Genomic DNA, 21,190 nt, shown 5'->3' with positions numbered 1-21,190 from the left:
GTTTATCTTTAGTTTTGTTTCTTATCTGATTGTATATTACAGGCTGGATTTTTAGGAGAGGCCAAAGACTGTTCTCAGCTGTTATATATGAATTTAAAGAATTTTTTTATCCTGCTCTTTAGCCAAAAATATGCTCCCAGGCAGCTTACAAATGAAAATAAGGCAGCCTTGTTCTAACACATAGTCTAAAAGACACAGCACAAAGGGTTTGGAACAGAGAAGGAAATCAGACAGCATTCTTAGTTATAAGGTTCTTGTAATGTCAACTGGAATAGAATAAAAAAAATAAAAAAATTCCTTCCAGTAGCACCTTAGAGACTAACCTTAGAGATATGGGTGGCACTGTGGTCTAAACCACAGAGCCTAGGGCTTGCTGATCAGAAGGTCGGCGGTTCGAATCCCCGCGACAGGGTGAGCTCCCGTTGCTCGGTCCCTGCTCCTGCCAACCTAGCAGTCTGAAAGCACGTCAAAGTGCAAGTAGATAAATAGGTACCGCTCCAGCGGGAAGGTAAACGGCGTTTCCGTGTGCTGCTCTGGTTCGCCAGAAGCGGCTTAGTCATGCTGGCCACATCACCCGGGAGCTGTACGACAGCTCCCTTGGCCAGTAAAGCGAGATGAGCACCGCAACCCCAGAGTCGCCCGTGATTGGACCTAACGGTCAGGGGTCCTTTTACCTTTTTAAGGTGCTACTGGAAGGATTTTCTTTATTTTGTTTCTACTACGGCAGACCAACACAGCTACGAATAGAATAATTTGAAGAGGAGCCAAAAGTTCCTGGTCTTTCAGTACAGTATTGCTGATGGAGGGGCTTGATTCTCTCTTTCCCTAGACAAATAGAACAGATTATATAATAAGGGTTATGTTTCTTTCTAATAAAGTATGCTAGCTTTGAACTTTTTCCTAATGAATTAGAGTTCATTTATACTATTATAATGGGATAATTGACAGGGTGGGAGCAAACCAGCAGAAGGTATCTCTGAATGCATAGCATTTAGTATAGTTGCACTATAAAAGGCAGCATCTCTCTGGTGCCTTTACCTCTCTCATCTGAATCGCTTTGCATTTATTGCAACTCATATTACTGCAGAACTGTCAGCTGTGTCTCTCACATCAGTATCAAATGGAATACATAACAGCTTCAAGTCTTCTGGCTTTAACTTCTGTAAGTTTGCATGGTACAAAGTTGCCCTGTCTCCATGAGAGGTTTTTGTGTCTGAAATCAGAACATTTCATAGGTCATTTGTGATTAAAAGAAGAGAATCCTCTTCTTTTGTCACTGTACTATAGGAATATAAACTCAAACCTCCTGGATCAGTTAAGTTATATTTAGTTGAGTACTCTGTTTTTACAGTGGCTAAGTGGATGCATCCCAGAAGTGAACAATCAAGATTGGAATGCAACAGCCTTCTCTCACTTATTCCTCAGCAACCACAAAAGACATGATACATCTGATCCTGGGGGTTGTCTATGGTTATCATGACTCGTAGCCATTGAAAGCCTTATCCTTCATAAATTTGTTCCGTCCCCCATTCTAAGCCTGTGTTAGTTACTGGTCATCACCTTATCTTGTGATAATGAATTTCTTAGGTTTAACTGGGTTCTCTGTGGAAAGGTTTTCTTTTTTTCTGTCCTGAATTTCCCCCCATTCTATTTCTTGGAAAGAATCCAGGTTGGAGTATTGTGAGAGAAGAGAGAATTCATTCCTGTACATTTTCTCTGCACCATGCATATATTCATACACCTCTGTCTTCTTGCATCTGCTAGCAGTGCCCTTCTGAATTAATATAAGAACACTCCTGCTGGATCAGAAGAGTCCTGCATTTTGTTCTCCCACTGGCCAACCTAGCATTCAATTGTTTGCCATCCATAACAATGTTACTCTGAGCCAGGGGTCGGCAACCTAAGGCCCATGGGCCGGAAGCGGCCCACAGAGTCCGTTTAACCGGCCCATGAGCTGCCCTCAACCAGCGCAGCGTGGGGACTCTCTTCCACAGCACCAGAAATCGCTTCTGCGCATGCCCAGACACCCAAAGTCGCGTCTGCGCATGTCTGCGGCGCCAGAAATCGCTTCTGCACATCCCCGGAAGCCGAAAATTGCTTCTGTGCAGGCAGGATTTTCAGTGTCTGGGCATGCACGGAAGCGATTTCCGGTGCTGCGGACATGTGCAGACGTGACTTCCAGCGTTGTGCTGCGCTAGTCTGGCCCATGGAGGATCTCCGCAGGAGTGATCCGGTCCATGCCCGGTAAGCTTTGCCGACCCCTGCACCATAATACCTATGACTCGTGGTAATATTTCCATTATGCCTAGTGGTCATATCTTCTATGAATTTGTCTAATACCATCCAAGCTGGTAACCATCACTATTTCTTGTAACAAATTTGATATTGCTGTGTGAAGAAAATAATCAGTTTCTCTTTCCTGATATACTCATTGATCAGCTTCATTGGATGATCCCAGGTTCTGGTTTTGGAGAAGAAAAAAGCTCTTTTTCTTTCACTTTTGCCACATAGAATCCAACTCTATGTTGGAAGGGACCCCGAGGATCATCTAGTCTAACCCCCTGCACATGCATATTTTATACACTGGTCATGTCTCTTCTCCTTGTATTTTCTCCCTGTAATGTACTAACAAAACCTAAGCATGGCATTTGCACATATGGGAGTTGCTCCAGCCCCCTAAATCTTAGCTGATTTCTTGTGCTGATTTTTAATTCCAATTTTTAAGGAGTTCTTTTATTCTTATAGATATTTTCCCCAAGTTTGTTTTTTTACATCCTTTACTGTAGAAATGCACATTTGAATTGAGCTTCTATTATTTTGAATTTGAATAACCCCCAAGGGTTCTGAAGAACTCTGACCCTCTTCACTTTCAACTTTCTTCTTACCAGTCACATTGGTTTTTGAAGTGTTTCTTATTTTGAGGTTATCTGTGGGGCCTTGTATTGCCATCTGCAGTGATTTTGTGGATGTGTCTACCCACTCTGAGATGCCTATTTTGACTGACCTCTTGCCCTCTTTGAAGCACAAATCAATCATTCTGCAGTCACAGTTTTTGTGATGAAAAGTAATACATTATTTGCTATTTGGTCAGGAAACATTTGCCTAATGTGGGACTCAAACCCACAACACTGAGATTAACAGTAAAACAGTGCAGACCAGGGATAGGGAACCTTAAACCCAGGGGCAAAATGTGATTCTCCAGGTCTTTCTAACCATGCCTGCTTCACACCTTCCTTGAGTGCACTTGCATGTTCTTGAACTGTGATGATACTTCTGGCATGCCTGGATGAATAGGTGTTTAAGTACTCATTGAAGCCTCTGACTGAGCATAGCTTGCTATTCATTGGTAAGAATTGCATCTGTTGCTCTGCCCATTGCTGGCATGCGATCTCTAGAAGGCTGCCCATGAGGATAGATAAGTGATTTGACTTTGCATAAGACAGGTTCATGTGTTCATTACCTATATGGCCATTTATGGGTTGATGGGCTGATGTTTCATTCACATTTTTAGAATATTTATTTTCATGTTCTGTAGTGAAGATGATGTTAAAGATACAGTGTTAAGGTTCAATATTCTGTTAGATTTTGCTACATGATTGATTCTTAAGGACAGATAAGGCTTTCCTATTCCCCTTCTGCTGGTGTGGTTAAAGGAAACATGTTTTGTTGCTCATAGACAGTTTTTCGGCCTTCCAGTCAATACCTTTGCATGCGTAGTTTGAGTACAATGTGCATCAGGATTCATATCCAGAAAAACTGTCTAAATAGTTTTCCCCTGGCAGAATTTTTCCTATAAGGAGGAATGCAAGCTAATATGAGGGTGCTGTGCCTATTTTTTCTAGACTGCCAGTTTTGTGTCAGGAATGCTTTTTGAATGCAATAAAATGCTTGAAGACTTCAGTAAATGAAAGGGGCTACTTAACTGTTTTCTGCTGTCTCTGATATTTTGGAGAAAGAATATTGAAAAGTGATATTCTGGTATTCTATTCTATTTGTTTATACTGTACTGTCGTAGTTTTAAACCCTTTATTGCCACTGTATTTGAGTGACATGCAGTTTGGGTTAATTTTTCTTGTAATATCTGATCTTTTACCAAGACTGTTTCCTTCCAGTTAGTCATCAATAGAAAACCTGAAACAGTTCTGAGGAACTTAAAAGTAATTGAAGCTGCTTCAGTAAACTAAACTCAGTTCAATGCGCTTTTGTTTGCACTATAGTACATAAAGACCAGAAAATCTAGGTTACTGTACTGTAAACAACTTTGAACATGGAATTATGTGTAACAAAACTACTTCAATTGTCTATAATTTGGATTTAGGTAAAAGACTAGTGGCTTTGTTAAATACGATATGAACAATGATGTATTGCTAATAGGTACATAGTGGATTCCAACCAGAATCTGTACCCTGGAGTAATTTTATTTGGCTTTTGGCAGTCCTGCCTAGCTTTATTCAAGGTGTAGTAGAGAAGTTGCCCACTATCTTAATCAAAGAAAATGCATTTCAGAGAGCTGAATTTTTAGAAGCTCACAAAATAAGGACTTGAATTTTGGTGGATGATATACTGTATATCTCATAGTACAGCAGTGGGGAACAGGATCCAGTAGGAGGACCAGATCCTGCATTCTCCCTACCCTCACTCCCAGCAGATCACTTTGACAGATGGGCAGATGACAATTTATTTTTTTCAACATACCTTGAACTCAAGTCACATTGCAAAAGATGAGCACAGTTGATCCAAGCAGGGCTTGAAGTCACCACTGATTGGCATTGACGTAAAGCCCTCCTTTTGGGCAGTCACCAAAAAATGTCAGAGAGCAAGCATAAATACTTAGGCAACATCTCTTTCTGATAGGGGTTCCAGGCAGTTGAAGAAACTTGTCCCTTGATGGTACCAACAATTTCTCCCATAGTAGCGCTAGCAACTATGCCACTCCAGGCTTGTTTTAATAATATGGTGCCTCAATAAATTTTAATTGGCCATGGCAGCAGCTAATTTCATAGTTACTAGTTTTGAAAAATATTAATTGAGTCACTTTAAAATGTCTTATTTTTCTTACCCTTCCTCAAATGGCTGTGGAAAGTGTACATAGTTCTCCCTACTCTGTTCAGTCATCATAAGCATGTGAGAGGAACAGGCTCAAGGTCTCGCAGTGAGCTTCATTGCTGAGTGGAGTTTTGATCTCTTATCACCACAGCCCATGTCAGTACCTCTTTGCTGTTCCATATTGTGTCTCACAGAAGGAGATAATCTTTCATGTTAATGCTACTCAAAATGAGCTTGTAATTTGACTAGACTTATCTCAGCCTTGCCTTGAAATAAGATGCAAACACATGTATTTGAAATCAGTTTTGCACTGCTTTGCATTATCAATATACAATAGTATTTAACAGAATAAGCAAAGACTTAAACGTCTCAGGACCACATAAACCGTCTGGGACTCTGCGATTATCATCTTACTTCCTCCACGAGAGGTCCGGAGAGTGGCAACACAAAAGCACTCTTATTAGTTACTTTCTGCTAATACTACTACACAGTTGATCTTAAAGAAGTGGGTATATGGTGGCAGCATAGGCTTTGGTTTAGGGTTGGCATTGGGGAAAGGGGGGTTCTTGTGCCTTTAAAATCTATTATCTCCACAGTTAAGACCAGCAGGACTTCTCTTGGGAAGCATGAGGTTGTTGCAGGGTGAGGGATGGTGGAGAAAAACAAGGAGTGTAGTCTCGATTTTGTGTTATGCGATGCCCCCCACAGCGCACACTCAAAGTTCAAAAGGTGCTTATTGGTCCAGAATGGTGGCAACCCTGCTGTACTTGATGATTTTTTTTACTAAGGATTTTAAATTTAAGGATTTTCTAAAACTGTTCTACAAATTTATGTAAACTTCCTAAGGTTATTAAAAAAGTTAAAACTGCTTGCAGTAATTTCGAACAATACACTAAACACTAAAGCTTCAGCTCTTTGAAGCAACTGATGTTTGACCATAAGTGACAGTAGGAACTGATCATTAAGAAAATATGAAAATGTCAAGGGGGAAAAATTAATGAAACTCGTTTATTTTCTCATGGTACATATTGTTCAGTTATGCTTAGTCATACTTCCCCTTAATTTCTGTTTTATGAATTATATGTTAATAATCTTGCAAAAGTCCATTCTTGTGAAACCTCAGTTCTTATAACTATTCAGTTTCGGGAATTACTGTGGACGCAGAGTTGAGACTTATGTTGCTGTCACTTTTAATACAGTGATTAGTAGCTTTTTATTCTGAAGGGTTGGTGATGATTCAGAACCAAAAATTCTAACTTATTTGTAGTATTAAACAGTATTAAACAGTAGTTAATGTTTACTACTCATGTCTTAATGTATGAGCTATCAAAGCAGAATAATGGCCACCCTCATGGTTTCAATATTTCCAGATAAGGTATCTTTTGTTGGTGACACAGGGTCACACAGCTACATTAAGGCAGTTGTCATCCTTGGAAAAGGTAACCAAAGAAGAGGTAACCCACTTCTCTCTGGGTACGTGTCTAGGTGTCCTTGGATAAAGAGGTTGGTGGAGTTGAGTTGCCTTTATGGAATTTGGTGATGTGATGGAGCAGAGTACTGTAGATTAAAATGAGTGGTTTTCTGTTTTGGGGTTTAAACCCTACTTTTCTTCCCTTGTAACCAGTATGCCTTGTATGAAATGGGTGTTTTGTGACTTGCCATATGCACTGTAGTTGTCATTATATAAACAGGCATACCACCTGGCAGTTATTTTGTGACAGTGCCCACAACACATGCTGAAAATTCCAAAAGTGCCAAGATTCCCAGAAAAGTTTCAGACCCTGTCTTTATATAATCTGGGATCGGACCTTAATCTTCCATACAGGCGTTTTCCCCAGCCTACATATGTCTAGTCATGCCTCTAACACTTTGTTTTAAATGCTAACTGAACATCATATGATGGAACAACCTTACAAAATGCTTTAAATATGAAAACAGATACAGTGGTAGCTTGGGTTACAGACGCTTCAGGTCACAGATGCTTCAGGTTACAGACTACGCTAACCCAGAAATAGTACCTCGGGTTAAGAACTTTGCTTCAGGATGAGAACAGAAATCGCATGGTGGCGGCACAGCAGCAGCAGGAGGCCCCATTAGCTAAAGTGGTGCTTCAGGCTAAGAACAGTTTCAGATTAAGAATAGACCTCCAGAACAAATTAAGTTCTTAACCCGAGGTACCACTATATATTTTGTTAGTTCCAGGGGTTATTTGTTCAAGCACCAGTTCTCTGTTTGGTAGAGATCACTGCTTTCAGGATGGATTTGTGTGTATAGCTTGCACATAGGGTTGTTGGGTAAATTACTTAATTAGAATAGTTTGCTTGGAGAAGTAGTTTGCTTCAGAATGCCTTTAATAGTTCTTCTGAGCTTCAGAAATTGATGGGGAAGTTAGGCCGTTCTCCCACATTTTTGTAAGTGTGATGCAGAGAAGGCATTTTTAAACCATTCTCTTAGGTGTTGGGAAATGGAAGAGGTGGCTCATGCAGTAATGAAAACAATGCTATTGGATGCCCATCTTGGAGTACATAAGATCAAGTATTTTTTCCCTACATTTTTATTTGGAGCTACCATACTCTGGCTAGTATTAGGATAATGAGACACCAGATTTCAATTACAGCCCATTTTGCTTTGGGGAGGAGTTCTACTGAGAATGGAATTGTCATTTTCAGTAAGATCTGGCTCACTAGAGTGCCTATGCTGGAGGCACTCACATTGCCTAAGCATCTATTTAATAATCATACTTGAGTGCAGTAAACTTGTCTGTTATATTTTGAGAAGGATACTTTATTCCTCAGATCCTTTGTAACTCTTTTCTTTTTTCCTCTCCATAGATGTGGAACATGATCTCTGAAATGGGATTAAAGCAGCGCCACTGACTTCAATATACACTTCATTTTTGTTTTTGACTTAAAGTGCCATGAGAAAATTTGCGTATTGTAAGGTGGTCCTTGCCACCTCACTGGTTTGGGTCCTTCTGGATATGTTTTTGTTACTTTACTTCAGCGAATGCAACAAATGTGATGAGAAAAAAGAGAGAGGCCTACCGCCTGGAGATGGTAAGTAATAATAGTATTTAGTGACCAGAGATTAAGTTTTCAAATACCACATAAAATAAGTGAAGTAATGGCCAGTTCAAGACTACAACAGATAGGAGGAATATGTGTTTGTTTTCTTCTTAAATTATCTGGACCAGAATTAGTGTGGGTTCTCCCCCCCCCCCCCGCCCACTGCACAGTTGACCTTTTATGTGGCATCAGAGACTGTTTGCATTTCTTTCAACAGCTGGTTGAGAAACGCATGCACAGAATTTGCTTGGATACACTGAACTAACATTTGATTGCTGGCTCTCAAAAAAATGATTTCTTCTGTGGAATAATAGTGGGAGGGAGAGGCGGGCAGAATAAGCTATGGTCCCATCCAGCCCTATAATTTTATGTAGGTGGTGCAGAAGCTTGGGGCCTGTTCAGCTCTACTTTGGCCCCATATGGCTCTTTCTTCCCCAGTAAACACCATCATCTCATTCTTTCCCCTATGGCACCACTGCCCTCCCAATCCCTCTTCTGCCCTCCCTTGTGTTTCCTACATTTCATCTAAACTGCTTTGCTCTCTTCTAGACACTAAACTTCAGGTGTAAACCCTCACTTACTTATTGTAAAGAAGCAGCTTTCATGGTTAAGACACTGGCCCAGTTCACCAGTATGGTTACTGTCTGAACTAGACAAATGTTGCAGACACTAATGTGGATCTTTTCTCAAGTTATTACATTATTTTAGTAGGAAGAAAGATATATCTGGATTTGTACAAATGGTTGGTAAGAAAAACCTGAAGCATGACAAAGGTGTGTCACACAGCAGTGTCATTGCACAATGGCTTGATGCAAATTGAGATGACTGGAAATTAACAGCTTTGAGTGTAATCTGAACACAGAATCAGACCCCTCAGGCCAGTAGACAATTCCTTCTTAACGGGATGGGTTTTTGGAAGATGCCTGTGTGAGAATTTGTTTTATGTCTGTAGATCAGGGCACGCTGATCAATGCAGCTGGATTATCACCTTGTTGTGGTGAGTGGGCTTAACGTTCCTATGACCCTTGTGAGTGAAGCTGTCAGGAGTCTCTACTCCCAGCAGGGTCACCCAAGGTGGTAAGGTGAAAGGGCAGGAGCTAGACAAAGAATGATCCAAGAAGTCCTCAGCGGTAGAACAGGCGGAAGATAACAAGTGGTATGTTACAACGGCTGTGAAGGCGGATGGAGGCTGCAGCAGATAAGAATCTATTGGTCGTCGTGATTCTCATGCCATCGGAATAGAGCCTTACTGCGAAGGCTGTGTGTTGGTCACCATGCACTGACTTACAAACATAAAACAAACTCACGCGCAGGCGTCTTCCAAAAACCCAACCCAACCCCCCAAAAGTCCCATTGTGATTGGCAAATGGTAACAGGGGCAGGACTGTGAAATCTGGAAGCCCCTAATCATGAACCAGCCCATGGGCGGTGGATACAGACTCAGTCGCTCTGACTCAAGTTGAGTAGCTCAGCAGCTATATTCATGACTGAACAGTACTATTTAGGATCCACTCTGCTCACCCGAAAAGGGGGAGGGACTAGAAAAGGTGCCCTAAACATAGACTGCCTCCCATTTCCCCCTGACTGGATTACCATGCCCAGTGGGGTCACCACCCAGGAGTCTTAAAAGACAATCGAAATTTGATCATGGAATATACGGACTTTTTGGGTAACAGATAATGAGTGTCTTGAATGCAGTACTGCCATCATATTGCCATCATTGCAAGAGAGTTGCGACGTTTTAACATGGATATTGCTGTGCTTCAAGAAACTTGAAGAACAGGAGAGGGACAAGGAAGAAAAAGGAAGCTACACATTCTTTTGGAAAGGTCTACCTGAACAAGAATGTCAAATACATAGAATAGGCTTTGCTATCAAAAACGATCTTGTGAAGCTCTTGTCAGAAGTCCCTACCGGCATTAATGAGCGACTTTCAACCCTTTAAATAAAACTTGCCAAAAACCATCAGGCTACTATTTTAAGCACGTATGCACCAATACTAGATGCCGATGAATACATTAAAGAAAAAAATTATTCTCAGCTGGATACCATCCTATCAGAGATGCCTAAGGAGGATAAAATTATCCTGGGTGATTTTAATGCAAGAGTTGGGCGAGATTTCGATCTGTGGCCTGGGACTATTGGGAAAGCAGGAATTGGCAACAGTAACCAAAACGGAATTTTAATTTTACTTTTGACTATATGTGCTATATTGTTCTTTCGACAAAAAAATAAATTTAAAACATCATGGAGGCATCCTCGGTCGAACCACTGGCACCTCTTTAGACTATTTACAGTAATTGTCTGAGCTGAAGATTGCTGTGATGTGTTCCTTACCAGAGCTATGACGACTTCAAGGAAGTAAACCAAGGTGAAAAATGAACACTCAAGCCGTTCAACATCTATTAAGTGGGATTGCTTCCAAATGATTCTTAAGGACCATCTGTTTTCAGAATTCCCTGATAACATTGAGGAACACTGAACCAAGCTAAAAACATCCATTATTGCAGCCTATAAACAAACTATTGGATACCAAATTAAGAAACACCAAGACTGATTTGATGAGAATGATAGTGAGATTGAACATGTTATTGACAAGAAAAGGAAGCACTTCCAGATCTGGCAAAGAGATAGAAACTGTGCCACTAAGAAAAAAACCTATGCCAACGCTAAGGCTGAGGTTCAAAGAAGAACCAGAGACCTAAAGAACACCTGGTGGATTTAAAAAAGCTAAAGAGATCCAGCACTTAGCAGACACTCAGGATGCAGAGCTTCTTTAAAGCCACAAAGACCATCTATGGGCCAATAAATCATGGCATATGCTTCCTACACTCAACAGATGGTAGGTACCACACTTCTAAAAGATATAGAAGCTATTGCACTCCGCTGGAAAGAACATTACCAGCATCTCCTCAACTGCAACTCCCCAGTAGCTGCTGAGGTCCCCATACAAATTCTGCCAAAACAAATTAGAGATGTGTTTGCAGCATCTCCAAATCTTGGGAGAGTTGTGCACAGCTATTAACCAAATGAAAAACAACAAAACCAGCAGACCTGATGGGATACCTGCCGAAGTCTTCAAAGTGGGCAGAATTGAACTTGCACAACAACTTCACAGCTCATCAAAAAAATCTGGGAGAGAGAGGAGATCTCAGCAGACTTTATGGATGCCAAAATTCTCAACCTTTTTAAAAACGGTGATAGAATGGATTGCAGAAACCATTAAGGCATCTCTTTATTAGCTGTGGCCGGCAAAATTCTTGCAAGTCTCTTAGCAAACTATATCTGAGGCTGCCCGTCCTGAATCCAAAAATGGTTTTCGACCTTCTAGGGGGACAGTCAGTGGACATGATTTTCATCGCTCAACAGCTTCAAGAAAAATGCAGAGAGCAAAACCAACCTCTGAATATGTTGTTTATTGACCTGGTGTCAGGGAACTGCCATCGGAGGGACAGGTGGTGGAGAGGCTCCAGGAGAATAGGAGAGACTCTACAGCAGAAGAAGGAACCAGTAGGGGGAGAGCAGGAGTTCCAGCGGAAAGGGAATCGGGGGAGAGGCTCTGGGATACTTCTAGTGAGAACAGTGAGGAGGTAACAAGAACCCCTTTAGCAACCCCCACCCCTCGCCGGAAGCTGTCACGCAGAGAGTCCAGGAGGCGCATGTCCGTCAAACAACTTTTATGTTGGAGTAAGTTCCGTAGACGCCCACTGTCGGATTCTACCAGCGACTGACGGAGTCATGCTTTGGGGGCTCCGTTAGTGCCTAGGTTTGGGTGACCAGCCAAACCCCAGAGGGATCAAGCTTTTACGCACAAGCAGCTCATTATCCCATCACAGCAATCCGACAGTCTTTGAAAGCAGCTTGTGCAAGCAGAGGGCATCATGAGCGAACCAGCCGGAACCGGAGGAGCTGGAGCTGGAGCAGGTCCAAGCCTGGAAGAAAGGTACAGGGCGTTGGAGGTCCAGCTCGCGCTGCAAACGGCGAGGCTCGAGGAGAGCAGGGCTCAAGATGCGGATAAGGGAAAAACCACCCCACTTGCCAGAAAGGTGCCTGGATTGGTGCAGAAATTTGGGGGGGATGCCAGGAACTATCAAGCCTTTAGAACAGAGATGCAATATGCTCTCAATCTACTGTTTGATGACTTCCCCGATGAGAACTCTAGAGTGGCGTACGTGATTGGCCATCTAGAGGGAGGGGCGAGGGACTGGATTAGGCCCCTGATGGCAGCCAATAATGAAATCTTAAAGGACACAATGAAATTTTTTCGCGCCATGGACTTGATGTTTTCCAGCGAGATTGAGCAAGGGGTGGTGCGCAGGCAGTTAATGGCGTGTAAACAGGGGAGCCGATCTGTACGTGAGTACTGGACTGAGTTCACCATGCTGATTCATAGACTGGGGTGGGACCTTGCGAGTGAACCTATTCAAATGCTGTTTGAAGAAGGGCTCTCTCCGTCAGTGAAAGATGAACTTTCCCGGGCGCCTAGGGCGGAGTCTATGGACCATCTGACTAAATCTGCGCTGTCCATAGGAGCGCGCCAGGAAGCCAGAGCTTTGGAAAAGCGGGAAGGAAAGGGGGAACGTTGGAAGGACTTCCGCATTCCGGAGATTCCGGAGCAGCCTTTCCCGCCAGCAGAGCCGATGGAACTTGGAACAGCGCGCGCGCGTGCGCAGTTTCAAACACCAGTGAGGGGCGGAAGAAGGAGGGAAAGAGCGCCAAGAGATGTTATCTCTGCCAACAGCCAGGTCACTTTGCCAGAGTCTGTCCGCAAAGGAAGGAATGGCAAGGGATGGCGGGAACTGTTGGGGGAAAGGAGGAAGGAGAAATCAAGGAGCAAGTAAAAGCCAACGCCTGGTTGCCAACATCAGGGCACAGCAGCCAGGCCAGGGAGTAGTGAATGTGCCCACGCCGGAACCCCCAAGACCAGCGCTTGTGATAGAGGTGTTGCTGGAACTGGCAAATGGACACCCACTAAAGATAAAAGCGCTATTGGATTCAGGTAGTTCCTGTAATTTCATGAGTAAGGAGTTTGCAGCTGAACACCAGATACAGACTGTCCCATTAAGTAAGCCTTTGCAGGTTACCACGATTGATGGGAGGGAACTGTTGGGAGGAGAAGTGAGCCAACAGACTGTACCAATGATAATGAGGGTGGCAAGACACACAGAACTGATAGCGTTTAACGTAGCCACCTTGGGAGGAGCTCCTATTATTTTGGGAATGAGCTGGCTGGCACTACACGATCCGCTAGTAGGCTGGCATCAGAGAGTGGTTTCCTTTGGATCAGCACATTGCCTAGAACACTGCAAGGAGGGAGAGGCTCAGGCAGGGGCCAGGGCCACTCTAGCAGGGATGGAAGTGATGGACAAGGGGAAGGTGCCACCACAATACGCTGACTTGATTGACGTCTTTAGCGAAAAGGAAGCAGATAAACTGCCTCCGCACAGACCCTTTGACTGTCAAATTAACCTACTCCCAGGAGCACAATTGCCAGTGGGCAAGCTGTATGCAATGTCAGACAGTGAGATGCAGGAGTTAAGGGAGTTCATTGACAAGAACCTCAAGCGAGGTTTCATCAGAGAGTCACGAGCGGTGGGGGGCAGCCCAGTGTTCTTTGTGGACAAAAAACACACGGGTAAACCCAGGCTTGTGTGTGATTTCAGGGGCCTAAATGCAGTGTCAGAACCAGTGACGTTCCCTATGCCTAGAATTGATGACATTCTGACACGTGTGAGAAAAGGGAAAAATTTTACCAAGCTGGACCTTAGAGGGGCATATAACTTGATACGTGTGAGAAAGGGGGATGAGTGGAAAACCACTATGTTCACCCCCTTGGGGGCCTTTGAGTACCTCGTTATGCCCTTCGGTCTACAGGCGGGCTCGGCCTGTTTTCAATCGTTCATGAATCACGTCCTGGGGCCATTGCTCTACAAGAACTGCGTAGCGTTCTTAGATGACGTCCTGGTAAACTCAGAGAATGAGGAGCAGCATGTGCGAGATGTAAGAGAAGTACTGAGCAAACTGCGAGAAAATCGGCTGTGGGTGAAACTGGAGAAGTGTCAGTTTCATACCAGGGAGGTGGAATTCCTGGGGTACCGGTTGTCTGACAAGGGATTGGCCATGGATCCCAGCAAGGTTCAAGCGGTACTGGAATGGAAAACACCAAAGACCAAGAAGGACGTGCAAAGATTCCTGGGCTTTGGAAACTTCTATAGGAAGTTCATAAAAAACTTTGCCCATTTAACAGCGCCCATCACGGATTGTCTTAGCAGCAAGAAAAAATTTGTTTGGACGGAAGAAGCGCAGCGGGCGTTCGAACACTTAAAGCAGGCGTTTGCGTCGGAAGAGCAACTTTTGCACGTAGATCTACAACAACCAATGAGGGTGGAGACTGACGCGTCAGACCGAGCGGTGGGGGCCGTGCTTCTCCAGCCGGGAAAAGATACGTCCGAATGGAGACCGTGTGCGTTCTTCTCGCGGAAGTTGAACAAATCCGAGAGGAACTACACAGTATACGACCGAGAACTGCTCGCCATTCATGAAGCATTCCGGAGATGGCGGCACTTGCTGATTGGGGCGCAGCACAAGGTTCAAGTCCGAACTGACCACAAAAATCTGGAATACTGGAGAACAGCACGAGTGCTGAACCAGAGACAAGTGAGATGGGCCCAGGAGTTCTCCAAATTCCACTTTGAGATTCGTTACGTGCCAGGCTCCGAGAACGTGAGGGCGGACGCTCTCTCCAGGAAACCTGAGTACTTAGAGGGGGAGGGAGCGCCTGAGGCAAGGCATGTAATCCCTGAAGACCGCTGGGTGTGTGGGGCGGCATTGGTGGGGCAGAGGGAACTGATAGAGGGTACTGAGAACGATGAATACGCCCAAGAGAAATTCAGAGAACTCAGGAGGACAGAGGAGAACACAGGGGGGTTTGAAGAAAAGAACGGGGCGTTGTATTACAAAGGGGCACTGTACATACCAGATGGGGAACTGAGGGGCAGAGTACTCAAGCAGTTGCATGACAGCCCCACAGCGGGGCATTTTGGACAGCACAAAACCATGTGGTTGGTTACCAGAGAGTTTTGGTGGCCCAAGGTGAGGGAGGACGTACGGGAATATGTCAGGGGTTGCGACAGGTGCCAGCGAGCGAAAGGGGAGAGGGTGGCGCCAGCGGGGCTATTACAACCCTTACCCACACCAGAAAGGCCATGGGAGGCAGTATCCATAGATTTTATGACGGACCTGCCAAAATCCAAGGGCAAAACAGCTGTCATGGTGGTGGTAGATCTATTAACTAAGATGTGTCATTTTATAGCCTGTTCCCATGCGGTCACCGCAGAGGAAACCGCCAAGTTATTTGTAGAGCATATTTTCAGGTTGCATGGCGCCCCCTTGAGGGTGGTCAGCGACAGAGGGAAACAGTTTACTTCCAGGTTCTGGAGGAAACTTATGAGCTTACTGCACGTGGAACTCAATTTCTCAACTGCCCGGCACCCAGAAACAAATGGGCAAGCGGAAAGGGCAAACGGGATTTTACAACAATACCTGAGGTGTTATGTAAAAGACAGAGAAAATGATTGGGTAGATAAGTTACCTCTGGCAGAATTTGCCTACAACAACGCGGAGAACGTGTCCACAGGGATGAGTCCTTTTCTGGCAAATTATGGGTGTCATCCCCGGGCATTTCCAGGAGAAGGAGGGGAGAGGTGGAGCGTGCCGGCGGCGGAACACTTTTTTGAAGAGATGGAAGCGATCCACCGTCAGCTTCAACTTAACTTAGAGAAAGCCAAGGAAGAATATAAGAAACAAGCAGACAGAAATAGGAGGGAAGGTGAAACTATAAGGGTGGGAAACCGGGTGTGGCTATCCACCCAAGGACTACCGTTCAAGGGAGGGAGTAAGAAATTGAGACCCAAAAGATTGGGGCCCTTTGAGGTCATACAGCAGGTCAACCCAGTAACATTCAAACTCAGACTGCCCAGTCACATGAAATTGCACCCAGTATTTCACAGGTCATTACTGTCGCCGTACCGAGAGGGACGTGAGTGGGGGGAGCGTGAGAGAGAGGTCACCCAAACGCCCGTGATAGAAGAGAGAGAACGCGACATGAACGTGGCAGGAATCATTGATTCCAGGTGGAAGGGGAATCAGGTGGAATATCTGGTAGAATGGGAGGGGGAAGTTGAGTCGGAAAACACTTGGGTACCAGCAGAGTTAGTCAAGGACGAGGTTTTAATAGAAACATTTCATCAGCGTTTCCCAAAAAAACCGCAACCCGTGGCACGATTTAGAAGGGAACACTTTGGGACCACCGATGAGGAAGGGGAGTTTGAAGGGTTCCCAGAGTCAGGGGTGGGTGAGGAAGCCGACTCCGACGAAGAAGAGGAAGACGAAGAGAGAGACGGTACGCCGTGGTTAGAAGTGTTTGAATCCTCGGACGACGAGGAGAGTTCCTTCCGGGGCTTTCCGCCCTCACCGCCAGTGGGAGAGGAGGCGGGGGGGTGAAGGGGGCCCTGGGGGGGAGGTGGATGTCAGGGAACTGCCATCGGAGGGACAGGTGGTGGAGAGGCTCCAGGAGAATAGGAGAGACTCTACAGCAGAAGAAGGAACCAGTAGGGGGAGAGCAGGAGTTCCAGCGGAAAGGGAATCGGGGGAGAGGCTCTGGGATACTTCTAGTGAGAACAGTGAGGAGGTAACAAGAACCCCTTTAGCAACCCCCACCCCTCGCCGGAAGCTGTCACACAGAGAGTCCAGGAGGCGCATGTCCGTCAAACAACTTTTATGTTGGAGTAAGTTCCGTAGACGCCCACTGTCGGATTCTACCAGCGACTGACGAAGTCATGCTTTGGGGGCTCCGTTAGTGCCTAGGTTTGGGTGACCAGCCAAACCCCAGAGGGATCAAGCTTTTACGCACAAGCAGCTCATTATCCCATCACACCTGGCTAAGGCCTTTGACACTGTAAACCGTAATGCCCTGTAGACTGTCCTGAAAATCAGCTACCCAGATAAATTTGTGAACATCCTTCATTGCTATGATCCTACACTTTGTCGAAGGGAAACTCCCCACCGGAGTAGAAATCATACATTGAACAGATGGAAAGCTCTTTAATCTGAGTAGGCTGAAAATAAAGCGTAAGGTTGCTGTAACTTCCGTCATACAGTCGTACCTTGGTTTTTGAACAGCTTAGTTCTCGAATGTTTTGGCTCCTGAACACCACCAACCCGGAAGTGACTGTTTCAGTTTGTGAGCTATTTTTGGAAGCCGAACTCTGATGGGGCTTCTGCAGCTTCCTGAGCTTCTTGCAGCCAATCAGAAGCTGTGCTTTGGTTTCCATGCTTTGGTTCGACTTGCAAGGTACGACTGTACAACTTCAGTATGCTGATGACAATGTAGTGCGTGCACACTCAGAGGATGACCTCCAAACTATCCTAAATATCTTCGCAGAAGCTTACGAAAAGCTTGGCCTATCGTTCAGCATCCGTAAACCAAAGTGCTGCACCAAGAAACACAAAACAACCCCTCTGCAGTGCCACAAATCCAACTCAGTCGTGCAGTGTTGGAAAGTGTGGATCACTTCTCCTACCTAGACAGTTATTATGCTGAAATCCAGCATCAGCTAAGCTCTGTGAGTGCAGCTTTCTCCTGATTGAAGTGCAGACAGGGACATTTGAAGGGAAACCAATATGCTTGCTTACAAAGCTATTCTACTACCAACCTTACTGTATGCTTGTGAAATATGGACCACTTATAAATGCCATCTCCAACTCCTTGAAAGATTCCATCAAAGGTTTCTTTGAAAATTTTTACATATCACTTGGGAAAACAGGTGAACAGATGCCAGTGTACCAGAAGAAGCAGAGATCACCATGATCCTTCAATGATTCTTCAACATCAACTTTGTTGGACTGGTCATGTTGTTTGGAAGCCTGATTATCGTCTTCCAAAGCAACTATTTTATTCTGAACTTAAAAATAGAAAGCATAATGCTGATGGTCAACAAAAGAGGTTTCAAAGCTCTCTCAAGGCACATCTTATGTAGTATAAACACAGACAGTTGGGAAACATAGGTCTGCAAGCGCTCGATGGAGAACAGCCTTTACCAAAGGTGTTGTGGACTTTGAAGACGCTCAAACTCAGGACGAAAGGGAGAAACGTGCTATGAGGAAGGCACATTTGGCAAACCCTCACCATGATCAACTCCCTCCTGGAAACCTATGTCCCCACTGTGGAAGGACGTGTGGATCCAGAGTTGGCCTCCACAGTCACCTATGGACATACATCGTTAAAACCGTTTTCATGGAAGACAATCTTATTTGGTTACAAGTGATCGCCAATGAAGAGGAGCTTCTTAACATTTATATATTGGCAGACAAACTACTTGAGTATCTATTATGTTTCAATTTTGTTAATTTCTTTTGGCATTTTGTTTTCATCTGTTCATCTTCTCCAGTCATATATGTGTCATAATCAGTATGTTATTTTACAACAATTGTTACACAATAGCCTGTATGCAAAATCAGAGTGAGTTATATAAGCTTGCTCTAGAGAACTGATGCTTTTATTTTCTATCTCATACAATTTTAAATCTTATTTTCTATTTGCTTCTAAAATGTCTTTCCATTTAGTGGATTTTAAAAAATGGTGTTACTGTAACTGGGGTTATACCAGTGTAAGTACAGATGTTAAGTTTAACATCTTTTAAATTCTTTTTTTAATACAAACATTTTTTTTAGTTCCAGAACTTGTACAAAAACCTCATGAAGGCCCTGGAGAAATGGGGAAACCTGTTGTCATTCCTAAAGAGGACCAAGAAAAAATGAAGGAAATGTTTAAAATAAACCAGTTTAATTTAATGGCAAGTGAAAGGATTGCACTCAATAGATCTTTACCTGATGTCAGATTGGAAGGGTAAGTGCATTTACAGTGCTATAAAGGTATATTTAGTTTAAAATGGACTCTTTGAATTATCTTATATAATCATTAGTGTTGGAAAGAGCAGCATTGAAAAAGAGTCTCGGAATTTATTTATATATTGCACTTTCTGTATTCTTCAGTGTGAATGACAGTTTAGCACCAAATCAGTATATGAAGTATCTTAACACTAGAGTATTTTCCAAATATGAAATTTTTGAGGGAAAATAAACACTTTTCCTTCTCTCAGTCAGACAGGAGGAGGACTAGAAGAATTTAGATTAGCTTCCCACAAACCTGACTTGTTTTTGCAGGCAGACCAGAGATCGTGTTTGAAAACAAGCAGGTTAGTTTCTAAAAAGTTAGATTAAAGTTTATGAAGCTGGTTTGTGAAGCTGATGAGAGTTTGAGGTTTAAACTGTCTCAGATTTGCATGTAACAACATAGTATGTTTTTTGGTAAGTGAAACTAAACTTCACACAAGTCATAGTCCTGGATATGTGAATGGAATAGGAGAAAGAGAAGAGCCTGAAGTGCACTTTGTACCTTCCTGCTTATGCCACTAGAGCATGGTTTAATAATAATAATAACAGCAACAATACCCCAACCACTGTGGGTAACTTCTAGCACATATAAAAACAATAAGACATCAAATGTTAATAAATTCCTGATACAGGGCTGCCTTCAGATATCTTCTAAAAGATGTGTAATTCTTTATCTCATTGACATCTGATGGGAGCACGTTCCACAGGTAGGGCACCACTGCCGAGAAGGCCCTCTGTCTGGTTCCCTGTAAATTCTCACATTGAGGGAACCACCAGAAGGCCTTCAAGGCTGTACCTAAGTATCTGGGCCGAAGTGATTTAGGGCTTTAAAGGTCAGCACCAACACTTTGAATAGTCCTGGGAGCCAGTATAGCCAGTATAGATTTTTTATGACTGGCGTTACATGGTCCCATCAGCCACTCCCAGTCACCTGTCTGGCAGCAGCATTCTGGATTAGTTGTAGTTTCTGAGTCACCTTTAAAGGTGGAGCACATTACATTAGTCCAAGTAGGAGATAACTAGAGCATATACCACTCTGGCGAGACAGGGCGCAGGCAGATAGGGTCTCAATCAACAAACCAGAAGGAACTGGTAGATAGCCGCCCTGGACAAAGAATTAACTTGCGTCTGCATGGACAACTGTGAGTCCAAGATGACCCCAAGGCTATGCACAGTTACCCCATTCAGGACCAGGGGGTCCCTCACACCTGCCCGCCCCCTGTCCCTTAGAAACAGTACTTCTGTCTTGTCGAGATGCAGCCTCAATACACTGACTGCCATCCATCCTACAACTACCTCCAGACACTCACACAGGATGTTCACTGGTTCCAATTTATATGAGAGGTAGAGCTGGGTATCATTTACATACTGGTGAACACCCAGCCCAAATCCCCTCATGATCTCTCCCAGTGGTTTCATACAGATGTTGAAAAGCATGGGGAGGTGAGTGCCCAGGGGGTCCAAACACTCATCTCTCAACACCACTTTCTGGATATGCCCAGAAGGAGCAGTACCACTGCATAACAGTGCTCCCAATTCCCAGCCCCCCTATATGGTCCAAAACTGGGGGGGGGAGCAAGTTAAAACAGTTAATTCCCAGCTTAGAACACTTTAAAACCACCCCCCCCAAGTTGAAACTCTGTCCCCATTAAACTGAAAGTTTCCCACAGGGGCTGGCATAATTTAGTGTTATGATTCTTCTCTACATATATACACATTTTCAAGACAAATGTATCTCCTTTCTCTAGAATGTATGTATCTCCTTTATCTAAAATAATAGAACTTCACCTACTTACTCTGACATCTGAAAGCAAGAGTTGACATCCAGAAATTAACCATTATTTTCAGTGTCATACTAATTTCTTACTATATAGGAATCATGAGTTACTGAAAGCTAACCACAAGCATGCTAGCATACCACTTAAGTTCAAATATTCATTTCCTCTATCTCCCAAGTGCTATTCAGATAATGCTTTCTAATTTTCCTGCAGAATTGAGACTTACTCACTTCTTGATTTAAATCTTATTTAGTGGAATAAGGTTCCAGTAACTTACTTTTTTAAAACATCTTACCCATAAGCATGTCCTACATCTCTTCCTGTATTGAAGAATCATAGGTGGAAGGA

General features: G+C 43.8%; 3 protein-coding genes across 3 annotated transcripts in view; 2 read left to right on the top strand and 1 right to left on the bottom strand.

Annotated features, from left to right (window-relative positions):
* COBL (cordon-bleu WH2 repeat protein) overlaps nucleotides 1-21,190 on the top strand; it is a 1,088,462-nt gene that overhangs the window by 449,272 nt on the left and 618,000 nt on the right. The window lies entirely within an intron of this gene.
* Nucleotides 1-21,190, bottom strand: part of LOC310830149 (uncharacterized protein) — a 318,853-nt gene that overhangs the window by 108,564 nt on the left and 189,099 nt on the right. The gene's annotated exons all lie outside the window — the stretch shown is intronic.
* Nucleotides 1-21,190, top strand: part of GALNT1 (polypeptide N-acetylgalactosaminyltransferase 1) — a 63,828-nt gene that overhangs the window by 9,136 nt on the left and 33,502 nt on the right. The window contains exons 2-3 of the mRNA XM_083709479.1: nucleotides 7,878-8,102; nucleotides 18,843-19,017. Of these exons, the coding sequence (XP_083565605.1) occupies nucleotides 7,964-8,102; nucleotides 18,843-19,017 (314 nt within the window). The 5' untranslated portion in view covers nucleotides 7,878-7,963. The remainder of the gene's footprint in view (nucleotides 1-7,877; nucleotides 8,103-18,842; nucleotides 19,018-21,190) is intronic.

The sequence above is a fragment of the Podarcis gaigeae genome (genome assembly GCF_964106915.1).
Source record: "Podarcis gaigeae genome assembly, chromosome: 13".
NCBI lineage: Eukaryota > Metazoa > Chordata > Lepidosauria > Squamata > Lacertidae > Podarcis > Podarcis gaigeae.
This window is presented reverse-complemented; position numbering and strand designations above follow the sequence as displayed.